This window comes from Trachemys scripta, chromosome 7 (genome assembly GCF_013100865.1).
Source record: "Trachemys scripta elegans isolate TJP31775 chromosome 7, CAS_Tse_1.0, whole genome shotgun sequence".
Lineage (NCBI taxonomy): Eukaryota > Metazoa > Chordata > Testudines > Emydidae > Trachemys > Trachemys scripta.
This window is the reverse complement of record NC_048304.1, coordinates 35,704,988-35,728,536: the sequence shown is the minus strand read 5'-3', so window position 1 is coordinate 35,728,536 and position 23,549 is coordinate 35,704,988. Positions and strand designations below refer to the sequence as shown.

Here is a 23,549-nt window from a genome sequence, read left to right as displayed (position 1 = left end):
TTTTCACATCAACCAACCAAAGTTCTAAGCTTGATCTTGTGGAATAAAACATTAACTCGTGATTTTTTTTAATTAATTAAATGGTGATGCAAACCCTCATTCACTTCTCGGTGTTATTCTGGGCATCTTACTATTTAACCTAATCTGACACTATTTGTGCCACAATAAAGCATATGCTCTTACACCAGTGGTGGGCAAACTATGGCTCGGGGGCCACATCTGGCCCTCCAGATGTTTTAATCCGGCCCTCGAGCTCCTGCCAGGAAGCAGGGTCCAGGGCTTGCCCCACTGTGGTGCTCCAGCCGGGGAGTGGGGTCAAGGTCTTGCCCCACTCTGCATGGCTCCCGGAAGCTGCGGCATGTCCCACCTCTGGTTCCTACGCATAGGAAGCACGCTGGGGGCTCCATGCGCTGCCCCTGCCCCAAGCGCTACCCCCCGCCTGCGGACAGGGCAGCATGCAGAGCCGCCTGGCTGCACCTCCGCATAGGAGCTGGAGGAGGGACATGCCACTGTTTCTGGGAGCTGCTTGAGGTAAGTGCTGCCCAGAGCCTGCCTCCTTGACCCCCTCCCGTGCCTCAGCCCCAACCTCCTGCCCCAGCCCTGATCCCCTCCCGCCCTCCAAACCCCTTGATCCCAGCCTGGAGCACCCTCCTGCACCCCCAACTCCTCAGCCCCACCCCAGAGCCTGCACACTCAGCCGGACCTCCTGCACCCCAGCCCCCAATTTCATGAGCATTCATGGCCCAACATACAATTTCCATACCCAGATTTGGCCCTCGGGCCAAAAAGTTTGCCCACCCCTGTTTTACGCTCATGCTTCTTCATCTTTAATGGTAGCTGTTTCTCCTTTAAAACAGTGTTTCTCCAACCACAAGGAGACTCTGACCTCTTTCAAGAGAGGATCACGCAAATAGGGTGCAAACAAGAAGAAAAGGAATTCTATTTCTGTTCTTGCTTTGGATTTGCTAGAGCCAGAACTCAATGTAGAACCAAAAATTAGCAATCTGCCATGTTGGCATGACCACCAGGGAATCTTTTCATTTGGAGATGGGTTGTCTGGTCTATCCTATCCTCCTTTCAGGAAAATATGTAGTATGTCCAGTCCGACTCTAATATTTCAAAATATGGGACCTCAACCAATTGCTTTGAGAGACTGTTTCAGTCTTAGTTATAAGAAGAACAGGAGTACTTGTGGCACCTTAGAGACTAACAAATTTATTAGAGCATAAGCTTTCGTGGACTACAGCCCACTTCTTCGGATGCATATGCATACGTATATGCATATGCATCCGAAGAAGTGGGCTGTAGTCCACGAAAGCTTATGCTCTAATAAATTTGTTAGTCTCTAAGGTGCCACAAGTACTCCTGTTCTTCTTATAACTAAGACTGAAACAGTCTCTCAAAGCAATTGGTTGAGGTCCCATATTTTGAAATATTAGAGTCGGACTGGACATACTACATATTTTCCTGAAAGGAGGATAGGATAGACCAGACAACCCATCTCCAAATGAAAAGATTCCCTGGTGGTCATGCCAACATGGCAGATTGCTAATTTTTGGTTCTACATTGAGTTCTGGCTCTAGCAAATCCAAAGCAAGAACAGAAATAGAATTCCTTTTCTTCTTGTTTGCACCCTATTTGCGTGATCCTCTCTTGAAAGAGGTCAGAGTCTCCTTGTGGTTGGAGAAACACTGTTTTAAAGGAGAAACAGCTACCATTAAAGATGAAGAAGCATGAGCGTAAAACAGGGGTGGGCAAACTTTTTGGCCCGAGGGCCAAATCTGGGTATGGAAATTGTATGTTGGGCCATGAATGCTCATGAAATTGGGGGCTGGGGTGCAGGAGGTCCGGCTGAGTGTGCAGGCTCTGGGGTGGGGCTGAGGAGTTGGGGGTGCAGGAGGGTGCTCCAGGCTGGGATCAAGGGGTTTGGAGGGCGGGAGGGGATCAGGGCTGGGGCAGGAGGTTGGGGCTGAGGCACGGGAGGGGGTCAAGGAGGCAGGCTCTGGGCAGCACTTACCTCAAGCAGCTCCCAGAAACAGTGGCATGTCCCTCCTCCAGCTCCTATGCGGAGGTGCAGCCAGGCGGCTCTGCATGCTGCCCTGTCCGCAGGCGGGGGGTAGCGCTTGGGGCAGGGGCAGCGCATGGAGCCCCCAGCGTGCTTCCTATGCGTAGGAACCAGAGGTGGGACATGCCGCAGCTTCCGGGAGCCATGCAGAGTGGGGCAAGACCTTGACCCCACTCCCCGGCTGGAGCACCACAGTGGGGCAAGCCCTGGACCCTGCTTCCTGGCAGGAGCTCGAGGGCCGGATTAAAACATCTGGAGGGCCAGATGTGGCCCCCGAGCCATAGTTTGCCCACCACTGGTGTAAGAGCATATGCTTTATTGTGGCACAAATAGTGTCAGATTAGGTTAAATAGTAAGATGCCCAGAATAACACCGAGAAGTGAATGAGGGTTTGCATCACCATTTAATTAATTAAAAAAAATCACGAGTTAATGTTTTATTCCACAAGATCAAGCTTAGAACTTTGGTTGGTTGATGTGAAAATGCTTTCCAACTAAACTATTAGCTTTTTCTTTGTAATGCTCATTAGCACATTTCCTTTGAAAATTAAATATCAAAATAAACAAACAAAAAGAGTGGGAGAGAAAGAACTCTATGGGTAATTCAGCTAACCTGTGTACCGGTTTTCATTCGTGTGATGGGTGCACGGATTCTAACAGCCACAAGCCGTACGACTTCGACTTCCACTTTATCCTAGAAGGAAAAAGAGCTCTGTAAGAGGCAGACCATTTCATTTAATGACTTTGGTGAACTAGATTTTTAGTATCAGCTAGATGACAAGTTCCCCAAAGACACATATCAAAGCAGGGACTTCAGACTTGCCCTTGATTAACATAGGCTACGCTGAGGTTCACACAGCAGAGCCTCCTGTCAGCACAAAGCTCAGTGCAGGATCAGGGCCTTTGTAATGAACCGCTGCACTGGATCCACCCTAGTTACCTCAAAATTGCAAGGCAGGGGTTGGAGCAGCCTACAGTACAAACAAATGAGAGGCAATGGGCACTGACAGGCACAGCCAGGCTCTTTGTCCGGGGAACTGATCTTGTTACCTGAAAGACTGGAATCGCTGACTTCAAGCAGAGATAAGCTTTAAAACACTTGGTTTTATGATGTAGTTGGTGACAAAGTGAAACAATGATTATGCTTCTCCCCATAACAAGTTGGTTTCACTGGCATGTGTCTTGTCAAAACCTCTTGCACCAAGTGTTAAAGTTTAAAAGAATACAGTGTTTTTTTAAAAAGATAGTGACAGAAATGTCTCTTTGCAATAAGAAATCAAAATGATTGATTTTGAAGATTTTTCTGTTTGTGTGATCCTGATTAAAATGGAAGTGTGAAAACAAACCAACTGCTCCCCCCTCCCTCCTGCCACACACTGTAATGATCTGCAATGACTTGTTTGTTTTCTTTTATTCTCCCCCTAAAAAAATCAACAAACAAATTTGCAGAAAAAAATTGAAGGGAAAAAAAATCCTTGCAGTTTAACTGAAATCCTCTGACACAACAGATGAAACCACAGACTTGATATAAATCAATACACTATAAATCCAATGTCAAATCAAAGTCAACTCAGTACAGAATGCTTGTCCATAAAAGGGCACATCAAAATCCAGCTGAGTAAAGCCCTAACAACATGAGAGGATTTACGTTCTCAGACTGAAAAAACCACTATGGCAGAAGGGGAAAAACAAAGTCACACATACATATTAGTTGTTGCTTAATTTAAAAGGCACCCTGATGAGAATGGAGTGGTGTTTTAAATGGATGTGATCTGGAGATTGCTGTTTAATTCCAGCTTAGATAAAACACGGAATGTGTTTACTTATCTACTGTACTGAAGTCTAATCTGTAGAGGATGTGTCTATTGCAGAAGACCAATATACACATTGGAATAATTCAGTATGATTGTCAATTTGACAGCAAGATAGATTGTAAACTACCATGGGAAAAGCCCATGTCTTCCAACATATCTGTGACGTGCATAGCACCATAACAGCACTACTTAAAAATAAATAGTCTTTGCTCAAGACTACAGAGTTGATGACTAGCAGGACTAAGAAGGAGAAGATGGGGTCTCCAGGAGGAAGAGAAGTGAGTGATTCCAGATGGGAAGAATAACAGTGCAAGACAGAAAGGGAGCCAGACAATCACAAAACGGAAAAATAGGAGGAAGAAAACTAGGGGGAGAAGGGTGGAATGGAGAACAAGAGAGAATAGGAAAGAATAAGAATGAGAGGGAGATAGATGTGAAACTTGGTGATTTCTCTTCTCTGCATCTCCTGTCATTTCCAGAGTTTTATCTCTGAAGTGCAGTTGTGGGGATAGGACCAGACCTGATGGTCACAAGATAGGAGATTTGGCTTCCTAGTTCAATCTGCTGCCTTGCAGAAGCCACAGGCAGACATTGCTGTCCCTGAGTTACAGACACAGCAAATACTTTAACAAAATTCTGATCTGTCTCCATTGCTTGTCTCACCTGGGAATCTCCCTGTGCCCCCCCATGAAGGCCAAAGGGCTCCACTGTGCAGTAGTTGCCCAAACCCTACCTCAGGCAAACACAAAGACAAAGAGCTATGAGCCTCATGTGCAACACCTAGAGAACATTGCACTTTTTTTGCTTTAGAAGCAGGTCTCTACTTGTCTGTCTGCACCCGCCTCCAGGCTTAGCAAATGCCCTCACTACTGGCACCAACAGGAGCAGTTCCTGGGTTTCATGGCCTGTACCTGACAGCATGGCACAGACTACAGCAGAGGACTAACTCTGGCCTTAGCAGCTGACTGAGATACTTCAGTATTTTGTTATCTAAGGAAGCCACGGACCTCAAAGGGGAAAAGAAAAAAAAACAAAAACACCCTTCCAGGCAACCACGAGGTAACTTCTAGGTATCAGCAGTCTCAACCTTTGTTACTGTGGCAGGGCTGGCCTGGACGGATTCTTTCGGCAGTTTTACCAGTCAAGCCTATAGATGTCAAATGTAATGAGATTGTCCTGGGTTTTGTGCAGAACTGAACTTTCAGGTGGTGAGATGCACAATTTAAGGATCTATTGAAGAAATTTCTCACGTTCCAAAGCGAATGCACTAAATCACAATCTGGGGAGTGAGAAATCTTTATCCCAATGGAACTAGTGAAGTTATTGTGACAAGATTTTACTTTTGATTTTGGACACAGTCCACGTACTAAACCAAGATCAACATTAACTGGTTCTGTGACACATGAGATGATACCTGAGACACCACCACAATTTGCCCGGTCTCTGCATCCACAGCTTGAACCACTCCAGTTACTGTCCCATTTCCAATTGCCTCTCCTCTTACAAGGCCAGTGCTGTTCACTGATGCGATCCTCTCATCACTGATGGAGAAAATTATGTTGGACTGAGGTTGAGGGCCTCCTTCTGAAGTAATCTGTAGGTACACAGAGACCAATGCTCATCAACAGATTGCATCCATCACAGCTCTGCTTTAGTTAATACTTGCACAAGGCCAGAGTGCACAATAGGGGTGGCTACTCACAGCTTCCTTTCTTTGCACAGACTGCACAAGGACAAATGGGTGGGCATCTTTTACTCCCCAACAGCACCTAGACCCCCATCTACCTCACACACCAGAACGGGCCAGGGAATTTAAGGATCAATTCTGCCTCCCTGTATTCCTCGCAGGTGGTGTGACTGCTCTGTGCCTTGCTTTGCGTACTTAGCCCACTGCTGTCAGTTTTATATTGGTGACAGGTTTACTGAACACCACAACTCATCCTGGGAGGGCTGGCTTTTCATTCGAGTGAGATAAATATCAAAATATTGTTCTGGCTACATGCTAAAACAGAAAGGTGGTCAAGTGTGAAGATATTCAACTGGCCTCTGTGCTGGAGAGGAGTTCTGGTCTGAATGTAGCTATGATACCAAGCTAAATATCAACATCCACAAAATAATAATAAAATAATAATAATAATCAATCAATCAATCATCGTCATCATCATAAAAAAATTAAGATAGTATCATGGAAGCAAAGCAGTTAGCACTTCTCTAAGAATGTATTACAACGACTTCTCAAACAGGAATTACAGTGGAACAAATGTAAAAATACCTCACCTGAATCACTGCTCCTATGATCAGGGTAACTTTTCTCGGCAATAGCCTAAATGGAGGAAAGACCTAGAAATGAAAGCACAAACATTTGTGTTCTCATCCCTATCTGATTCCGATGAATTATGCCTCCGAACAGCATATACAGGTTTGTGTGGCAACTTGCTTAGCCTGAGCAAACTAAGCCTCTAGAAAGTGCTGTTAAACCAGGCCCTTAGCTATGTTTGCAGAGAAGTACTACTACTCTTCTCAAATGCTGTAGGAGATTAGTGTTTGGACACATTTTGGAAATAAAAGTATTTTTTTCAGGTATTTTACAGGGGAAAAAATGGAGACTGTGCCTGATATAAATGGAAGGGGGCAGGGGAGCTCCCTTTTTATGGACACCCAGCCAGCCAGTCAGTTCGCTTTAACTCCCTCTTGGTAGTTGTTCTCTACTTGCTTTACCTGTAAAGGGTTAAAAAGTCTCCCTACATAGGTAAAAGGAAGGGAGTGGGCGGCTGACCAAAAGAGCCAATGGGAAGGCTAGAACTTTTTAAAATTGGGAAAAAACTTTCCCTTTATGTCTGTGTTATTCTCCCGGAGAGCTGAGACAGGGCTGGAACTATGCTGTAAAAAGCTTTGGGCCAGGTACGAAAAATCACCAGATCATACCTAGAAACTACTCATTTGAAATCCCAGATATGTAAGTAGATCAGGAAATGTCTAGGAAGAAGCGATTAGGTTTATCTCTTTTATTTCTTTATGGCTTGTGGACTCCTCTGTGCTAACACCAGGTGCTTTTGTTTTGCTTGTAACCATTAAGCTGGACCTCAAGAGAGCTATCTTGATGCTTAATCCTTGTAATTGTTTTTTTTTAAATCTAGCAAAAAACCTAAGTACCAAATGTATTTTCTTTCTTTTTGTTTTTAATAAAATGTACCCTTTTTAAAGACCAGGATTGAATTTTTGTCCCCTAAGAGGTTTGTGCATATGTTGTTTAATTTGTCAACAGCTGATTTCCTTTGTTTTCTTTCTCAGCTCTTCCCCGTGGGTGGGTGGGTGGGTGGGTGTGTGTGTGTGTGTGTGTGTGTGTGTGAGAGAGAGAGAGAGAGAGAGAGAGAGAGAGAGAGAGAGAGGGGGCTTGAGGGAATTCCCAAGTGCACCTTCCTGGGTTTCCAAAGGGATTTTTTGCACTTGGGTGGTGGCAGCATCTACCTATCCAAAGTCAGAAAAAAGCTGTAACCTTGGGAGTTTAATACAAGCCTGGAGTGGCCAGTATTAATTTTTAGAATCCTTGTGGGCCCCCACCTTCTGCACTCGAAGTGCCAGAGTGGGGAATCAGCTTTGACAGTGCCAAATTACTGTTTTCATACCACTCCGGCCCCACCATAACAAGCATTTCAGATAACATACAATTAGAAATGAAGTTATTTACTTCAATCTGTTGGGGAGCAGAATTGATTTCTTGTCCATTTTTATCAGCGACTGTTGCTGTAAGGCTGGTTTGACCTATGACCGTGCCGTGAACTAGAAAAGCAGCAGTATGGTCATCAAGAGCTTCATCGAGAGGACTGGAGCAAAAGAAAATACATTAAATTAGGGAGGTCATTGAATGAATTACATTAATAAAAGGGTGACTTAGTGCACAAGGGGTTCATTTATCATCTCAAGGAGTTTTAGGTGACAAAGTCCTAAGCAGAATAATATGTAGGGATCTCAGTTCAGTATAGAGCAGCAGGAATATTGACTTCTTAACTGCCTGAAGCTGGCGTACCTTTACATCCAGGATGAAGCACTGATAGCACAGCACACGTAAGGATACATCACTGATGCCTGAACCCTAATTAGTCAGAGTACAGAAGGCTTCTGTTTCCACTGATACTAGTTCTTAAACCTTCATCTATTTTCAAGTTAGTAAACATAAAGGGCTTCTAGATGATATGATGATACAGTTCTGTCATTTCTAGAGACTCAGTAACAAACACAATACAATGAGTTGGATACTCTCATACTGATCTCCAGACAAGCATTTATTCACTTCATATCATTTCCACATTCTCTGCTCTTGTGATGCTCAGAATGGAATGAAGTACTACAGTGCATGACTAAGGCCCTGAATCTGAAAAGTGAATGGGAATTAAATGCTCACACACTCAGCTGAACTTGGACCTTAAGCATAGGCAGGCCCCACAGAGACTTCTTTCGAGACAAATTTAAAAAAAAACCTGCGTTTACTTTTCTGCCTGCAATTGATTGGGAGTAATAACATGGAGGCTGCATGGAGGCCTTTTTAAAAACATCACCCTTCAAATTCATTCAAAGAGTAAAAAAATACTTCTACAATATTACTTTTGCTTCTTCTCCCTATTAGGGAATTGCTTAGAAATTAATGAAAAAAATACCATGAATCAACTTACACCAGCGACACAATCTGTGATGCTGCCCTCAGTTTTAAATCCATGACAGTGAAATATTTAGCCAGAAAAGGTTTCCTCGAGTCATCCAATACTCTAACATAAGCTTTAACGGTTTTCCCAATCTCCACCTGCAATATATATTCACAATCATTGACTTTTTCCCGGAAAAGGTATTTTCAATCATCATTATTATTTATTGGCATAAATGTATTTTTATTGTAATGTGTAATAAACTTTTAATACTCTAATAAAAATTTAAGACTGAACCCTGAGGTTCTAATGTTAAGCAGCCCTCACTGCCAGGCATCATTAGTGTCAAGCGAAATGAATGAATTCAGGTCTTTCAACTGGCATGGGCATAATTCAAACATCCAGAAATATCAACACTTAATTTTGTATAAGATGTACAGAAACTTGCAAGTAAAATGTTTTTTATCTGACATATGGAAAATGACCTTGAAAAAATATATTAGAACAAGAACCAGTCTTCCAAACTCTCAGAAAAACAAGACAATGTGAATTAATATTTTTTCAGAAGAATTCATGTATTTTAATTCATAATCATTTGTATTATGGTAATGCCTAGATGCACCAATTGATAATGGATCAATTGAGCTACGGGCTAGGCAGATACAAAGTAAGAATTCTGCCCTGACGTGCTTACAATCTAGATAGGCAAGCTTGGGAGGGGAAACAATGGTACAGAGGAGTGAAGTGACCTGTTCAAGGTCACACAGTGGCAGAGAGGGGAACAGAACCCCAGTCACAGCCCAGTGCCGTAACTACCACGCCATGCTACCTCTCATGTACTTTAGTCTTACATTATCAGCACAAAAGCCGATGACATTCTGAGACAGTCAACAATACTGGCTGTTGAAAAAATACAAACCTTGTCAACAACTCGGACATACAGTTCTTGTATATCAGATACATAGATTTCAGCTTTAGCTGGAGCAGGGAAAGTCAGACACAAGTCATGAATCATTAGTGTTAAGGTTCCTGGAAATAAAGGATACACCTAAAATGCCAAAAGAAAAAACTATTAGTTGATGCACATTTTTTATTTATTTTAATTTGTGTTTTCTTGAGGACAAAACTTATTTTCCTTATAGTACTGATCAAGTTGGACCCTGAATTCTTGGACATAAACAAGTTTCTTTATCTCAAAGGATCAGGAATGCAGATATTTTACCCACTGAAGCAAAAGTAAAGCTGCAAAATTTATGTAAGCAATTTTCATATCACTGAGGTAATGTAAATGGCTTCCGGCAACAATTTCTGTAATGAACCCTAATGTGGGGATAGCCTGGGGTCCTGTATTCTCATGCTATGAGGAGGACAAAAAAAACCCCAAACAAACCACAAATCATCTGGAGCAATAAACACTTTTCTTGGGGTGGAGAGGGAAGGAAGACTAACTTTCGAACCAGTAGCACGGCACCTACAGTATTCAGAACATTACCTGACATCATCACAGGAGCTACGTTGTAACTGAGATTGGAAAAGCCATCATTTTGCCCATTGTGACTGCACTTGACTAAGTTTGCTTCACATTATGCAAAAGAATTCCATGTTTAAATACAGACAATAATTACCAGGTAGCTTTTGAAGTTGAATTTAATTTACAAAGGTACTTTATCTGGCATCATTAGACTACTCCACATGGTCCTGCCCTACTGATATTCAGTACAGCCACTCTGACATTTCAGACTGGTGAATGTCACCTTCCTAAGAAGACTGGAGCGCATTCTGCTAGTTCTGCAACCAGAAACGAAAGAAAATTCACAAGAATAATATGGATTTTTCACTGAAGTAGAGCAGGCAGATTGAACTAAGTCTATATTTTTAACAGGTAAAATGTCTGATGTATTAAAAAAAACAGTATTTTTAATCATACAGGTAGTTAAAACAAAAGGTTACTCATTTCATGCAGTAACTGTGGTTCAAGCACCCCCTATGGGTGCTCCACTCAGCTGCACATGCACCTCTGGAAGCCCTGAGCAGAGATTTTCTGTTAGCAGTGTTCATTTGGCCTGCGCATTTGCTCTATACAATCTCATGTTGCACCCCCCAGGGTATATCTGGCTGCGTGGGTAAACCGCCCTATCTGAACATCCAACAAGAACATTTCAGAGCAGAGGGGAAGGATAGCAGGTAGTGGGATTTTTAAATATTAGGTTTTTTAAATACATCAAACATTTTACCCTTTAAAAATATAGACTTAGTTCAACCTGTTGCTGGAAGTGAGGAATAGGTGCACTGATAGATATCTCAATCTCTGGGATATCCCATGCAGGATCTGAGCATCCAACTCCCATTTGTAGTCTTGAGAGAAGTGCCTGCTGAGCATATCGGCTGTGACATTCTGGAATCCAGGAAGGTAAATGGCTAAGATCTGAATCTGATGGGCTACACAAAAGTTCCATAACTTTTTAACTTTGGCACAGAGGGAAGGGGATCTTGCTCCTTCCTGTTTTATATAAAACATGCAAGCCACATTGACCATCATCATTCTGACCGATTTGCCCTTAACGAGGTGAAGGAACTGAAGATAGCTATTCTTGACTGCCCTGAGTTCAACAAGTTGATATGGAGAGTGGTTTCCCAAGGTGACCATCTGCACTGAGCTGTGAGCATGTTGAGGTGCACGCCACACCCTAACAGTGATGCTTCCATTGTCACAGATACTGTTGGAGCAGATGAAAGGGATGCCTGCACAGACATTGCATTGATTTTTCCACCAATCCCGTGGTGCCATGGGGGGCAATCCCATGGGCTGGGATTCCCCAAAGCCCAAAGGGACCATAGTTTGCCCACCCCTGATCTAGTGGCAGCATCTGCAGCATCCAAGCATGCTTGGAGAGAGGTTCTGGCTAAAAGATGACCATCCTTAATGATGGCCTGTAAGTTCTCTATGCTCCTTTGGAAGATGTTCAATAATGGATGCAAACTTGTTTTCATTTGTATAGTCCTTGTTGGCCATGATTGACTGATTGTGATCCGAAACTGGAGGGTTGTGGATGATCAGACCTTCCATCCAAAAAGGTCTACCCTTTTCTGGTCCTTGTCATAAAAGGAGTAGACCTGGCATAGTGCTGTCTACAATGCTCGTTTACAGCATCCACCACCAGGGAATTAGGTGGGGGGTGGGAGAACAAAAATTCTGAGTCCCGGGGGGGAATGTAATAGTTTTTATCTGCCCATTTACAAGTTGGTGGTATGACAGCAGGAGTTTGCCACACAGTCTTTGACGGATCCAGGAGCACTTCATTAAAGGGTAGCGCAACTCAGCTGGTGTCGCTGACTGTAAAATGGAGTCAGGAGCTCGTGATGTGAGTCTTTAACCTGAAGGGAGGCTGCCATTCTCTTCACAGGGTCCTGGAATTTATTAAAATTGTCAGCCCTTGATGGTGGCGGAGGCATGACTGCCTTGTCCAGAGATGAAGATGAAATAGGGGTTTGAGGTGTAGCCTCTGTTTGCCCTAGCCTCCTGTTCCTCAAAGGTCTCCTTATGTTGGGTGTTCGGTTAAGGAGACTGTGAGACTCTAGTTTCCTGGACCATTGGAGCTGGAGGTTTGGCAAATTGTTACAGATATGCCGCCCAAGATCCCAGTATGGCCACTGGGGAGGCCCACACAGGAGAGGGGCTAGTACCCAGGAGTGATCCCATCATGACAAATATTGGCGAGGGTCTTTGTATGAGTTCCTATAATAATGTGGAGGAGAACCCCACGCTGATAAGGACGAGACTGAACGTCTCCTTCATCCTCCTCAACATCCTCCAATGGGGTGCCCCAGGAGAAAAGAAAGGAGAATCCTGCAGTACTGGGGAGCACTGGTAATTTGGAGACCAGGGTCATGGTAAAGAGAGTCATTGGTACCCATAAGCAGGGGGGATTCCAGCTCATCTAACACTGACAAGTCCCCAGAGTAATGGAATTCCTGCAGTAGCAAGTGGCTCGGTACCAACTCAGCAGTTGACTTGGGTTGTACCACTGGTTTGGAGTGCACAGGCACTGGGGACAAAGGCACATGCTTTGATTTTGTCAGTACAGATGGAGCTGAATCGGAAGGCACCATTGGTAAGTCTGAAATGGACGGTCCTGATCTGGAGGCAGAAGGTATCAAGGCCCTGCCAACACCATGTTTCTCCAAAGTGCTCAAGGATCTCCCTGTTCTGCTGGTACTGGAGAAGTGTCTTTCACCTTCATGGTACCAAGTTGAGAGGTGAAGGCCTCCGATGCCATAGACCCAACAGAGATCAGGACTTCTTGGGAGCTGGCTCCTTGTGGTGGGAGACAGAGCCGCTCTTCTTTGAAGCCTTCCCTGAGACCTCTGAGATCTTCACCTTTTTAGGCAAGATCTTAGCCAAAGTTGAAGGGATACTGGGGCAGGGAGGTGGTCTCATAACCTGACTCGGAAGCAGGTTGAAGGGAGTGCTCCTTCATCAGCTGTTTGGTCTCCTGAATCTTCTGAACTCTAGATTTTAGAGCCAGGAAAAAGGTACATTTTTGGGAGATCTGACTCTCCCAAGCAACAGGTATACTTAGAGTAGCTGTCGCTGATCGGGATAGCCTCCCGAAAAGAGCTGCGGCGTTTGAAACCTCGTGAGCCAGGCATGCCCAGCCAGGCCAAATAAGCTCCCCAGAGGAAATGGGGAAGAAATAAAATGAGGAGAGGAAAAATGGAAACCTCTCACAACAACCTAATTCTATCCTAACAACAATTAACACAAACTAGAAACACTAAACTAACTAAACAACAGCTATAAAATAGGCTGAGATATGCACGAGGTGGACATACTAGAGCTCTGTCTCAGGCCAACGTGGCAGAGAAAGAACTGAGAGCGGTTAGCCTGCACAACCCTATATACACCCTCAGAATATGGCATAAGGCTGTATAGAGCACCTCTTCAGGCCGAACCGACATTGCTAATGGAAAATCTCCAATCAAGGGCTCGAGAGGCATTTGTGCACCTGAAGTGGAGCACCCACAGGGACACTACTCAAAGAATAGATCTTGTTTCATTTATTTCACAAGGCCTCCTCACTGCTCATCCCTAAAGTCTACCATTCCAAGATGAAATGAAATTCATATGAACACATCAGGCATAGTATTCCTATAGCCACATGGGAGATCTGACTGAAGAGATTTTAAGAACCAAGACCAACTGCATAAACTTCAAAAATAAATTCAGCTTCTTAGAATAATAAAACATTTTTCCCCTCTAGCTGACAGTCTCCCTGTGAAAGTATTGCAAACTCCCTCTTTCTACAGCTATAGAGATGTTTTATCAATACATACCACCAACAATGAAGAACAGTCATCTCTGACATCTCTAATATTCAATTAATTCTATTAGTTTTGTCGAATTTGTTGCCATTTACAAAGAATTCTGTGTGTTAAGTCATGGCATTAACATTCCTCCCCTCCCCCCAATAAAGAATATGATTCATATATATTATTGTTCATTCCAGATAACTCCTAATTCAAATGTATCATCAATGGATGAAATCAAGCATAGCTGCAGAGTAATACTTAATGCATCTTCTTCTGGGTGACTACCGGTATATCAAATCCCTGTAAAAAGTGGGCCTGATACTTAAACAGACCTTTTCCATCTTTAGTTACAATACTGTTATCCTTTTGAAGTTAGAAAATAATACAGCTTTCTCCCTTAGCATTATTAGAAGAATCTGAAGATTTTACAAACATCTTTGCTAACCTAAAAGAAATATTATAATGCCACTGCTGTAATCAACTTATCTTTTATATATGTTATTTCTGAACAATTTTGTGTTTTCATAACACTTTAATGATAGGAGAGTTTACTATAGATATTTTTATCACCTTAGAATCCTTTCCTCTTACTGCTTCCTGAAGTCTAGTATAAAGATATCAACTTTATCCTGTCACTAAGATTAACTGATTGTCTGTTTGACCATTCCTAGAGGAGTGCTGCTTATGCAAGTAGGGATGTTAGATGTAACAACATTTTGGTTATGGTAACAACCCAGCTAGTTTCAGTTGTTTTCATTCAAACCTCTTGAGAATGGACAGTTTATCTGAGCTGCAAGGGCATTCGGAGTATTAGCATGCAAATGAGCACAAGTGGAATTTATATTATGTGGCCTGCGTTCTTAACCAAGGTGCAACAACTTTAGTTTTGCAAGGTCTCTGTGTATTTATGAGTACAGTTCTGCAAAATTACTCATTTGGGCTTAAAAATATTTGAGAGCAAATTTCTATTATTGGCAAAGATTACAAGCCTCATTCAGGCTTGAATTTGTAATCTATATGCCAGCACCCCACCCCTTCCTCAAAACAACAAACACATACGATGTATCATAATTTGTCTATTTACTCCACCAATGGTGGAAATTTAAATTTGCACAACCCTAATATTGATTTGTAGCCTCTAGTCTCACTCATACTGAGGCGTGTGCTGACTTCCCTCATGAGTCTCTTTAACCTTATGTAATGTTTCCAAGGTCCACTGACTTTCAACAGTCCCTGCAGAAGGAAGTTTCTTACCCTACGCTGAGGATCTCAAACTAGGGGTTGGGACCCCTCAGGGGGTCCCGAGGTTATTACATGGGGGGGTCACGAAGTGTCAGCCTCCACCCCAAACCCTGCTTTGCCTCCAGCATTTATAATGATGTTAAATATATAAAAAAGTGTTTTTAATTTATGTGGGGGGGGGGTCACACTCAGAGGCTTGCTGTGTGAAAGGGGTCACCAGTACAACAGTTTGAGAACCACTGCCCTACAGTAACTGGAGTTCTTTGAGATGTTGTAATCACTGTTGATCCCACTCTGGGTAAGCACCTGCTTCACACGTGTAGAACTGAATTCTTTTGAAAACTACTGTCCATCAGGGCCACCCTGTGCCTCTTCATGTTCCCATTCGAGGTTATGAAGAGAGGGCAGAATACCCTGCCCCAGTTCCCTCTCAATTCGCAGCCCACATTGCTGAGAAGTGGGGATGGAAGGAGAGTGGTGGGAGTCATGGTCTGATAACATCTTGAAGAACCACCGTTACTGCAGAGTGTGCGTCAGTGCAGCTCCCGCTGTAAGTGACTGGCAAGAAGTATTCCTTCTGGATAGTGGAATGAGGAGTACCAGCCGCATCAGTCAAATAATGATCGGAGCTCTGCCCTCCTGAGCTTGGCACCAGAGCCAGCCACCACGTCAAGGTTCAGTCACACTGCCAAGGGCAGCAAGAGGAAACTGAGAGAGGGTTGCAGCTGCCCAACTCTTTATGCCTTTATATGGGAACATGAAGAGACACAGAGCACAAGTATGGCTCCAGTGGCACCCCTATCAAATCGAATTCCATGTGCATGCACATCTCCAGTGGGATCCACACTGACACATACTCAAAGAAGAACCTTGGGGACATGCTAAGTGTTGAGGACTTGAAAACAGAGGAAGTAATTTAAAGATCTCTTTGAGAGAAAGGGAATAAAGAAAACTGACTGTAGAGCTGCTGGAAGCATTGTCGTCATCCCCGTGTAAGAGATTAAGGAAGAAAAGACAGTTAATTCTTCCTTGAAAAGGGCCAAACATGTCATCTGATGCAAAAATCCAGTCCAACTCACCAGAGCAACAGCCAGGAATTGTGACGAGTTATCATCACCCAATTAATATATATATTTATTTCATACAAATATTTAGGAGAATAGGAAGGGATCCTGATAGGAAGGGATCCGACCAATTTGCATTTCTAATTCTGAATGTGTTCTTTCCGAAGGCACATTAGCACTGATTTATGGATGTACACAATGAAAATCATAACAGGAAGCTGGACTGACAGAGCGTGGAAAAAGATGCAGATTGCTAGAGTTATAGCAATATGTGTTGAAATAAGGGTAGGATGTCTGCCATGTAGCTAGTTTTATTATTACAATAAAAGCAAGTTGCTGAAATGCATTTATGACTGCATTTCTCTACTGTTATCCAAGTCTACCTTCTGCTCCTTTTAAAATATACATTTATATCTCTAGTATGGTGCATTATACATAGTTATAATTTATTGTACTCCATCTTCAGATTAAAAAGTTGAATGGTTAATTCTTGACATAATAAAGTAAATGGAGAGTGGCACATTTTCCCTCAAGGTGTACCAACTGTATTCTGTACTGACCGGCTGCAGACCCCTGTAAGTACCCTGAAAGAAAATGTTGCCATTCAGGAGATAGGCCCCAATCCTGCAAACACTTATACACATAAGAACATAAGAATGGCCCTACTGAGTCAGACCAAAGGTCCATCTAGCCCAGTATCCTGTCTTCTGACAGTGACCAATGCCAGGTGACCCAGAGGGAATGAACAGGTAATCATCAAGTGATCCATCCCATGTCGCTCAGTCCCAGCTTCTGGCAAACAGAGGCTAGGGACACCATTCCTGCCCATCCTGGCTAATAGCCATTGATGGATCTATCCTCCATGAATTTATCTAGTTCTTTTTTGAACCCTGTTATGGTCTTGGCCTTCACAACATGCTCTGGCAAGGAGTTCCATAGGTTGACTGTGCGTTGTGTGAATAAATACTTCCTTTTATTTGTTTTAAACCTGCTGCCTATTAATTTCATTTGGTGACCCCTAGTTCTTGTGTTATGAGAAGTAGTAAACAACACTTCCTTATCTACTTTCTCTACACCAGTCATGATTTTATAGATCGCAATCATATCTCCCTTTAGTCCTCTCTTTTCTAAGCTGAAAAGTCCCCGTTTTATCAATCTTTCCTCATACGGAAGTTCTGAACCTTTTCCAATCCCAATCTTTTTTGAGATGGGGTGACCACATCTGCACACAGTATTCAAGATGTGGGCATCCCATGGATTTATAGAGGCAACATGATATTTTCTGTCCTATTATCTGTCCGTTTCTTAATTACTCCCAGCATTCTGTTCGCTTTCTTGACTGCTGCTGCACATGCTTAACTTTACTACCATGAGTAATTCCATTTAAATCAATGGCGTTACTCAAGGTACTAAAATGAAGCACATGCATGAATGTTCACTGAATCAGGACCTAATACTGGTTACAGTAACACTTGAGTATCAGAGGGGTAGCCGTGTTAGTCTGAATCTGTGAAAAGCAACAGAGGGTCCTGTGGCACCTTCAGATGAAGAAGTGAGGTTCTTACCCACGAAAGCTTATGCTCTCAATACTTCGGTTAGTCTTAAAGGTGCCACAGGACCCTCTGTTGCTAGTAACACTTGAATAATTTCTAGATCATGGGAAAAATGTAGCATGACACAGACTGTTTTATCATGGAAAGGAGAAGGACAAAACACTCATGAAGTTCAACTCTGGACCCCTCCATGAAGGTCTCATTTATCTGGGAAGCATTTAGGCTGGGATTTACAAAACCATTCAAACTGACATTGACTTCCACGAGAGCAGAGTTAGGCCAGTACCAAGCACATCTGAAAATCTCAGCTTTAGACCTCAACGAACAGCACTACAGAAAGTCTCAGAACAGCTCTATAAAAAGGAAGAACAGATTTTAAAACAGCAACTATAAATATTTAAATCTAACAAATTTACTTTGTTTGTTTGTTTGTTTTAAAGGACAAAAATGCTTGTACCGGATAAGTCATTTATATTGTAGGAGGAGACCTACTACGATAACAAAAACAAATTAGCACAAATAAAATACCTGGAAAATCTTCTACAATCAGAGACATTACAAGAAAACACTTCATCTAGAAAGAGCATTTACTGTCAAATGTTAATGTCAAGTCTTTCCTTATGTCCTTGCCATGCAAAACTAATTAAACTCCTCCGCTGTTTCCTAACCAAAAGGATGGACAATATAGATCTTGACCATAAAGAGTGCAAGAAACTACTCACTAGATCTTGCTGTCAAATGTGGTGTGATAATAGAAAGGCACCAACAGGAAAGAAAATCAAAGGATTTTTACAATCTCTTAGTAAGTGCTTCCCTTCTCTTTATAATTTGTTAACAGTACAATTTATTACGAATCATAACAAGCGGTTATCTCTCACCAAACCAGAAAGGCAACACTGAACAATGAGATTAGCATACTCAGATCATTAAAATAAATACACTGAAGTATTATTCTACTCACCAAAGCAATGCCTCGAGCTTCCTGATAAGCCACTTTTACAACATTTATAATACTGGTGTTGATGAAAAAATACCCAGAACCCTCTTTGATGAGGAGCTCTGCCTGCAAAAAGGAAAAGCACGTGGGATTACATCTTTTTAGTACATTGCCAAAATTGTAAAACACTTACTCTCTGAGCGTTTGTGACACTCCACCTCCCCCCAGATAAAATTAAAATAATTAGTAAGAAGATTCTTTACCTTGACATCAGGATGATTGTAGACTGTAACATCACTAGGACTCACTTTCACATCTTCTACAAGTATCAGCTCAATGGTGGCAGACACAGGGATAAGAGGTTCATACTGAAAAGAATAATGCAAATTATTGATCAATTGGGGTAGCACGCAATTAAAAGCCAAAGGAGAGTCAGTTACTCCTCTATATAGGAAAGGATGGATTACCTAGATACGTAAATGGACAACAGAAATGGAGATTAGGTAACAGAACATCTCCAACGATCAAGGTACAGATGGAGTTGCTTATCTGTTATGTATGCAGAGGTACACAACGCATGTTGCAGTGTTCTGCATTATGCCCCAAAATGCAAGACAAAGAGCATAGGTCTGTGCATTAAGAGCTTGGAAGGATTAATTCATGATGATTGACATACATGTGTAAGGTTTATTAGATCACCAGAGACATTTTGGAGGCCTGATGTTACAAATTTAGATTGAATTCAGTCTTTCTTGTCCTTCCACATTTCCTTTTCGGAATTACACATAAGTTATCCACAAAAATCAACAAATAAAATAAAATCAACCCACAATTACTTGCAAGTACATAACCGCTATACAAAATTGTACTACAGAATCTGGTTTAATCATTTGATCCCAATGACGTTAAGCAGGAAAAATGCAGAGCAGCCTTTTCAGGGGAAGTTAGTATTATATCCCCATGCAAGCCAATTAGTTAAATTATTTTGCTCAATATAGAGAAGGATGTCATCCACAATGAAACACTTGGGTGCTTTACTTAAAGAGAGGACAGTCAGTCAGGACATCTTAATTAGCATAGCTATTAACAAGATATTTGTTTTGGGGTTTTTTGTTTTTAAGAAAAAAACAAAACAAAACAAAAAGAAGTGCCAGCTTTCTTTGCCATAATGTTCATGCTGCAACAGGAATGAGCAAACAAATCAGTATTTTCTGTCATTTAAATTACTGATGTATGTGTCTGGTTACCAGAAACTGGCTGTGTAACCAATCTTTGCCTTGGCAAAATACAGGTTTCTCCCAGAAATTCAAAATGAATGAAAGCCAAAAGCTGGTACCTTAGAGGTGTGTGAAGTCATTTTGTGTGGGTGTTTTATGGAAAGGATAGCCCAAGAAATCAGTCCAGCATATTTTGGGGGGGCGGAATGTAGAATTTTCCAAAGTCGAAGAAAAATTCTACAAAGTCACTATTTCTAGGTATCTGTCGATCTCTCAGACTGCCTACCTGATGTTTGGTGTTGAAATGATGAAATATAGGGCAACTGTTATTTGTTTGTCTTAAAATAAGGTAGAATTTGAAGGATCATATAGTAATACCAGGGTACTATTACATTCCACTTTCCTTACAGGAATTATAGAAGAGGGACTGAATAGGTCAGGGGAAAAAGAGACACAGACCCATTCACCCTCTATGTCAATTTAAATCTAGTTCTGTGTAATCATGAACAAAAAGAATCATTACCATCAGATGGTTTCCAAGAGTTGGTTTCAGTCTAATTCTTAGTTGGGCACATGCCCACATGATACAAAACAACTTCCCAACTGGAACGAATTGGGATCCTTGCTGGCAAACTCAATGCAGAGCCAAGGACTGAATGGCAATTCTGATTATCCTCCCACTCCTACAGGATCTCACCTCCAGAGCAGAGCTGGGGCATACTGACAAAGCAGGGACGAATTCACATGACTGCCGTCCAAATGTATGTTATAAGCTAAGATAACTTCAGTCTCCCGGGCAATAAATTCCGCACTTTGCTTGAATCCTACATGCACCTATGCCCCTAGCAGGGTTTTCAAAGAACCACTCAGAAAATATTTTTAGCAAAGCCCGGACGCTGTTTATTCTATTTTACACAAGTAATTAGACCTCCAAGACAAACGATATGTGATGCAGGGTTCTTTTGGCTTGTTTGGATTTGGTTTTTGTAAATTAGTAACTTGCTCTGTACAAGTCCTAGCCGATCCCACAAGGAAATGCTCACAACCCTCCCTTCTCCAGTTTAAAAATAGGTATTTTTCAAAAATTACGTCACTAATTTGAGTCAGAGTTCACCGCTTACTGAGACTGCTTTTTGCTGCCCACCTTCTGTGTGTTTATAAAATGTCTACTTAGTTAAGCATTTTAAGGCAGATACTATGGCTCTTTATACATCTATATACATCCCCTAACTAGCACTTGGCTGGTACGATACAAATAATAACCTCACTGCTCTAAAAGACACAAGTCAAGTCGAACTACAGAGATACAGTCTGACAATCATCGATGTGTCAGAGTTGTAAAGGCTGAAACTTTCTGTTCTATTTTGCAACTACATTCTAAATACAGTCGTTTCCCCAATGACAGTTGTATCAAGCAAATGGTTGCTTTAGTGAAGGACAACCTGACAAAACGTCACTAATCCATAAAAAACCCCGAATCAAAGAAAATGAAGCGAAATAAAGTATGAAAATTCTTTATAATCCTCTTATCCAGATTGTGAAAAAAGAACCAGTTGTATTTAAGGTAGGTAAATAACTAAGAATAAAGAAAAATAAAACAACTGGGAACACTATACAAATAGACTGATGTGGTTCTGTCTTGGGAAAATGCTAATAAAAGGGTTATCTTATTATTTTTAAACTCATTAAGCATAATGCAGCAAGGAAATGAAAATATAGGGCAATCCTCATTGGGGCACTATGGGAAAAGCAGAGAGTAAATTATACTTCAAAGTACCGGTATATTCACTTTAGCTGCACTGAGATGAGACTGCTGGTATCCTGTCGCAGTAGCGGAGACAGCAGTTGTTCCAGACTCATGATGAACTAGAACAGTTTGCAAGCCTGAAACAAAAACAAAGTGACAGATTTACAACAGGAAGAGCTGTTTACTAAATTTCAGCTTAAAGCACTCCCAATTAAGTCATATTAATCAGGCTGCGGGGCAGAAGGAGAGGGGAGATTATGGCCATTTAAAATTAATGCTCAACATCTTTTCCACTTTTATTTTATACATTTTTAAACATCCAAGGATTTTTTTTTTTTACATGCAGATTTCTCTTGGAAAAATTTCACACCATTAGAAAACAAGCTTTAAAAAATTAAAGGTGATTGAATGTTTTGCGGGTCAGATTATGGAACTCCCTTTTCTTGGCTCTAGCATAAACATCACTAATTGTAATTAACCCAGTCTTCCTCCAAACAACATAGTGCTTAATCTTAACTGATCTGTACCATGCATTTTCTTCTGACCACTTCCATCCACTTTTAGAGACAGCTCCATCGGCATACTGGGCTCAACGTTGGCTAAGGAAACTTTTGTTGATTCCCAGTTAATACCAAGAGAACTGAAATTATCAAATTTACGCCCCTGCTGGTCAAAAGCAGCCAAGTCCAATACTGGATTGCGATAGTTTGAAACAGGAACCTGAAAAGGAAAAAAAAAAAATTTGGACTGGAAACTGAAGAGATGCTAGGATCCCTTTGATCCCTGAAAAACAATTACATGCAGCAGAATGGCAACTTTCAAACAAAGACATCACCTTGTTGATTTCAATGAGATTTTTAAGGTAAAGTTTTGTCATTAGAACATTTCATAAGAAAAGTAATGGTAAACCAATATTAGATTGTACTTCAACTTTTTTGTGTGTGCCAATGAGTCTACTTATAAAACACTTGAGAGGTCTCTGGATTCTGAAAAATGAAAGAGGTCTGGAGATATTAAACTTGCTATTACACACAAGATGCATTTCAGGGTTATAAATCTTTCAAAGGGCTACTAATGATACCATAAACTTCAAGTCTGATGCCTGAGGATCAACAGTGACAACAGTTCAACCCAAAACTGTTTTATAACATGTTAGAATATCTACCTCAAGACATTAAAAAAGGACAACAAAGAAAATATATATAGTTACACATAAAGGCAAGACTTCTAATTTTGTGAAACTAAAATGTTTTGTACTTATGAATGCTGATGCTAGGATGCCATGAATGTCACATGCTAGCAGGAGAGCACAAAGTTTTACTCATTTGGATGATGGAGTCATATGTCCTTAACATAGGCATAACCACCAAATAAACATTGCCTATGTATTCTGGGACAGATTTTCAAGCATGCATGCACTTTTACATACGCCCAAATTCAATGCACAACACTTTCTCCCATGCTAATTCATGCACGCATGTAGGTATTTGTACACAAACAGTTGCGCCTATACAAGTTAGGCACATGTGCGTACTCGCAAGCATTTTAAAATCTGGCTCTATCGATACAATAAACGTGGACTATCCAGATTAGAATCAAAGGGTATGAGGAACAACTGTTGTACCCAGAAAGAGTTGTCAAAGACATATTTTTGTTTAAAGTCAGAGAAACAGCGTAGCTGACCTGCATTTTGTTTACACTAAGTTTTCAAACAAAAATACAAAACAAGGATGTTATCAATTACACACCAAGAACTGGGAGGTCAGAAGAAGGGAACAGAACAGAATCAAATTTTGCAAGAAACCTATGCATAGCAGAGAGTACATACAAGGGAGGAGTTCCTCTGTCCTTATCCCAGATGACTCATGAAATCTTAGGAGACGTCACTCCAGAGCCCCTCTGACAGGGGCACTTGGAGGTCAGGGGACATGACCCACATGGTTTTGCACACACATCCTATT

The 23,549-nt window shown here is 41.7% G+C and overlaps 1 protein-coding gene across 3 annotated transcripts in view; it reads right to left on the bottom strand.

The window, feature by feature from the left end:
* The window catches only part of NUP210 (nucleoporin 210), a 120,251-nt gene that overhangs the window by 37,583 nt on the left and 59,119 nt on the right, over positions 1–23,549 (bottom strand). For 2 of the 3 annotated variants that reach the window (XM_034775574.1, XM_034775576.1), the window contains exons 17-26: positions 22,116–22,308; positions 21,619–21,725; positions 18,888–18,992; positions 18,649–18,750; positions 9,438–9,566; positions 8,549–8,676; positions 7,567–7,702; positions 6,156–6,218; positions 5,293–5,472; positions 2,678–2,758 (exon numbers count right to left, since the gene is read on the bottom strand). In XM_034775574.1, coding sequence (XP_034631465.1) covers positions 2,678–2,758; positions 5,293–5,472; positions 6,156–6,218; positions 7,567–7,702; positions 8,549–8,676; positions 9,438–9,566; positions 18,649–18,750; positions 18,888–18,992; positions 21,619–21,725; positions 22,116–22,308 — 1,224 coding nt within the window. The remainder of the gene's footprint in view (positions 1–2,677; positions 2,759–5,292; positions 5,473–6,155; positions 6,219–7,566; positions 7,703–8,548; positions 8,677–9,437; positions 9,567–18,648; positions 18,751–18,887; positions 18,993–21,618; positions 21,726–22,115; positions 22,309–23,549) is intronic. The other variant, XM_034775575.1, reaches the window with a different exon arrangement.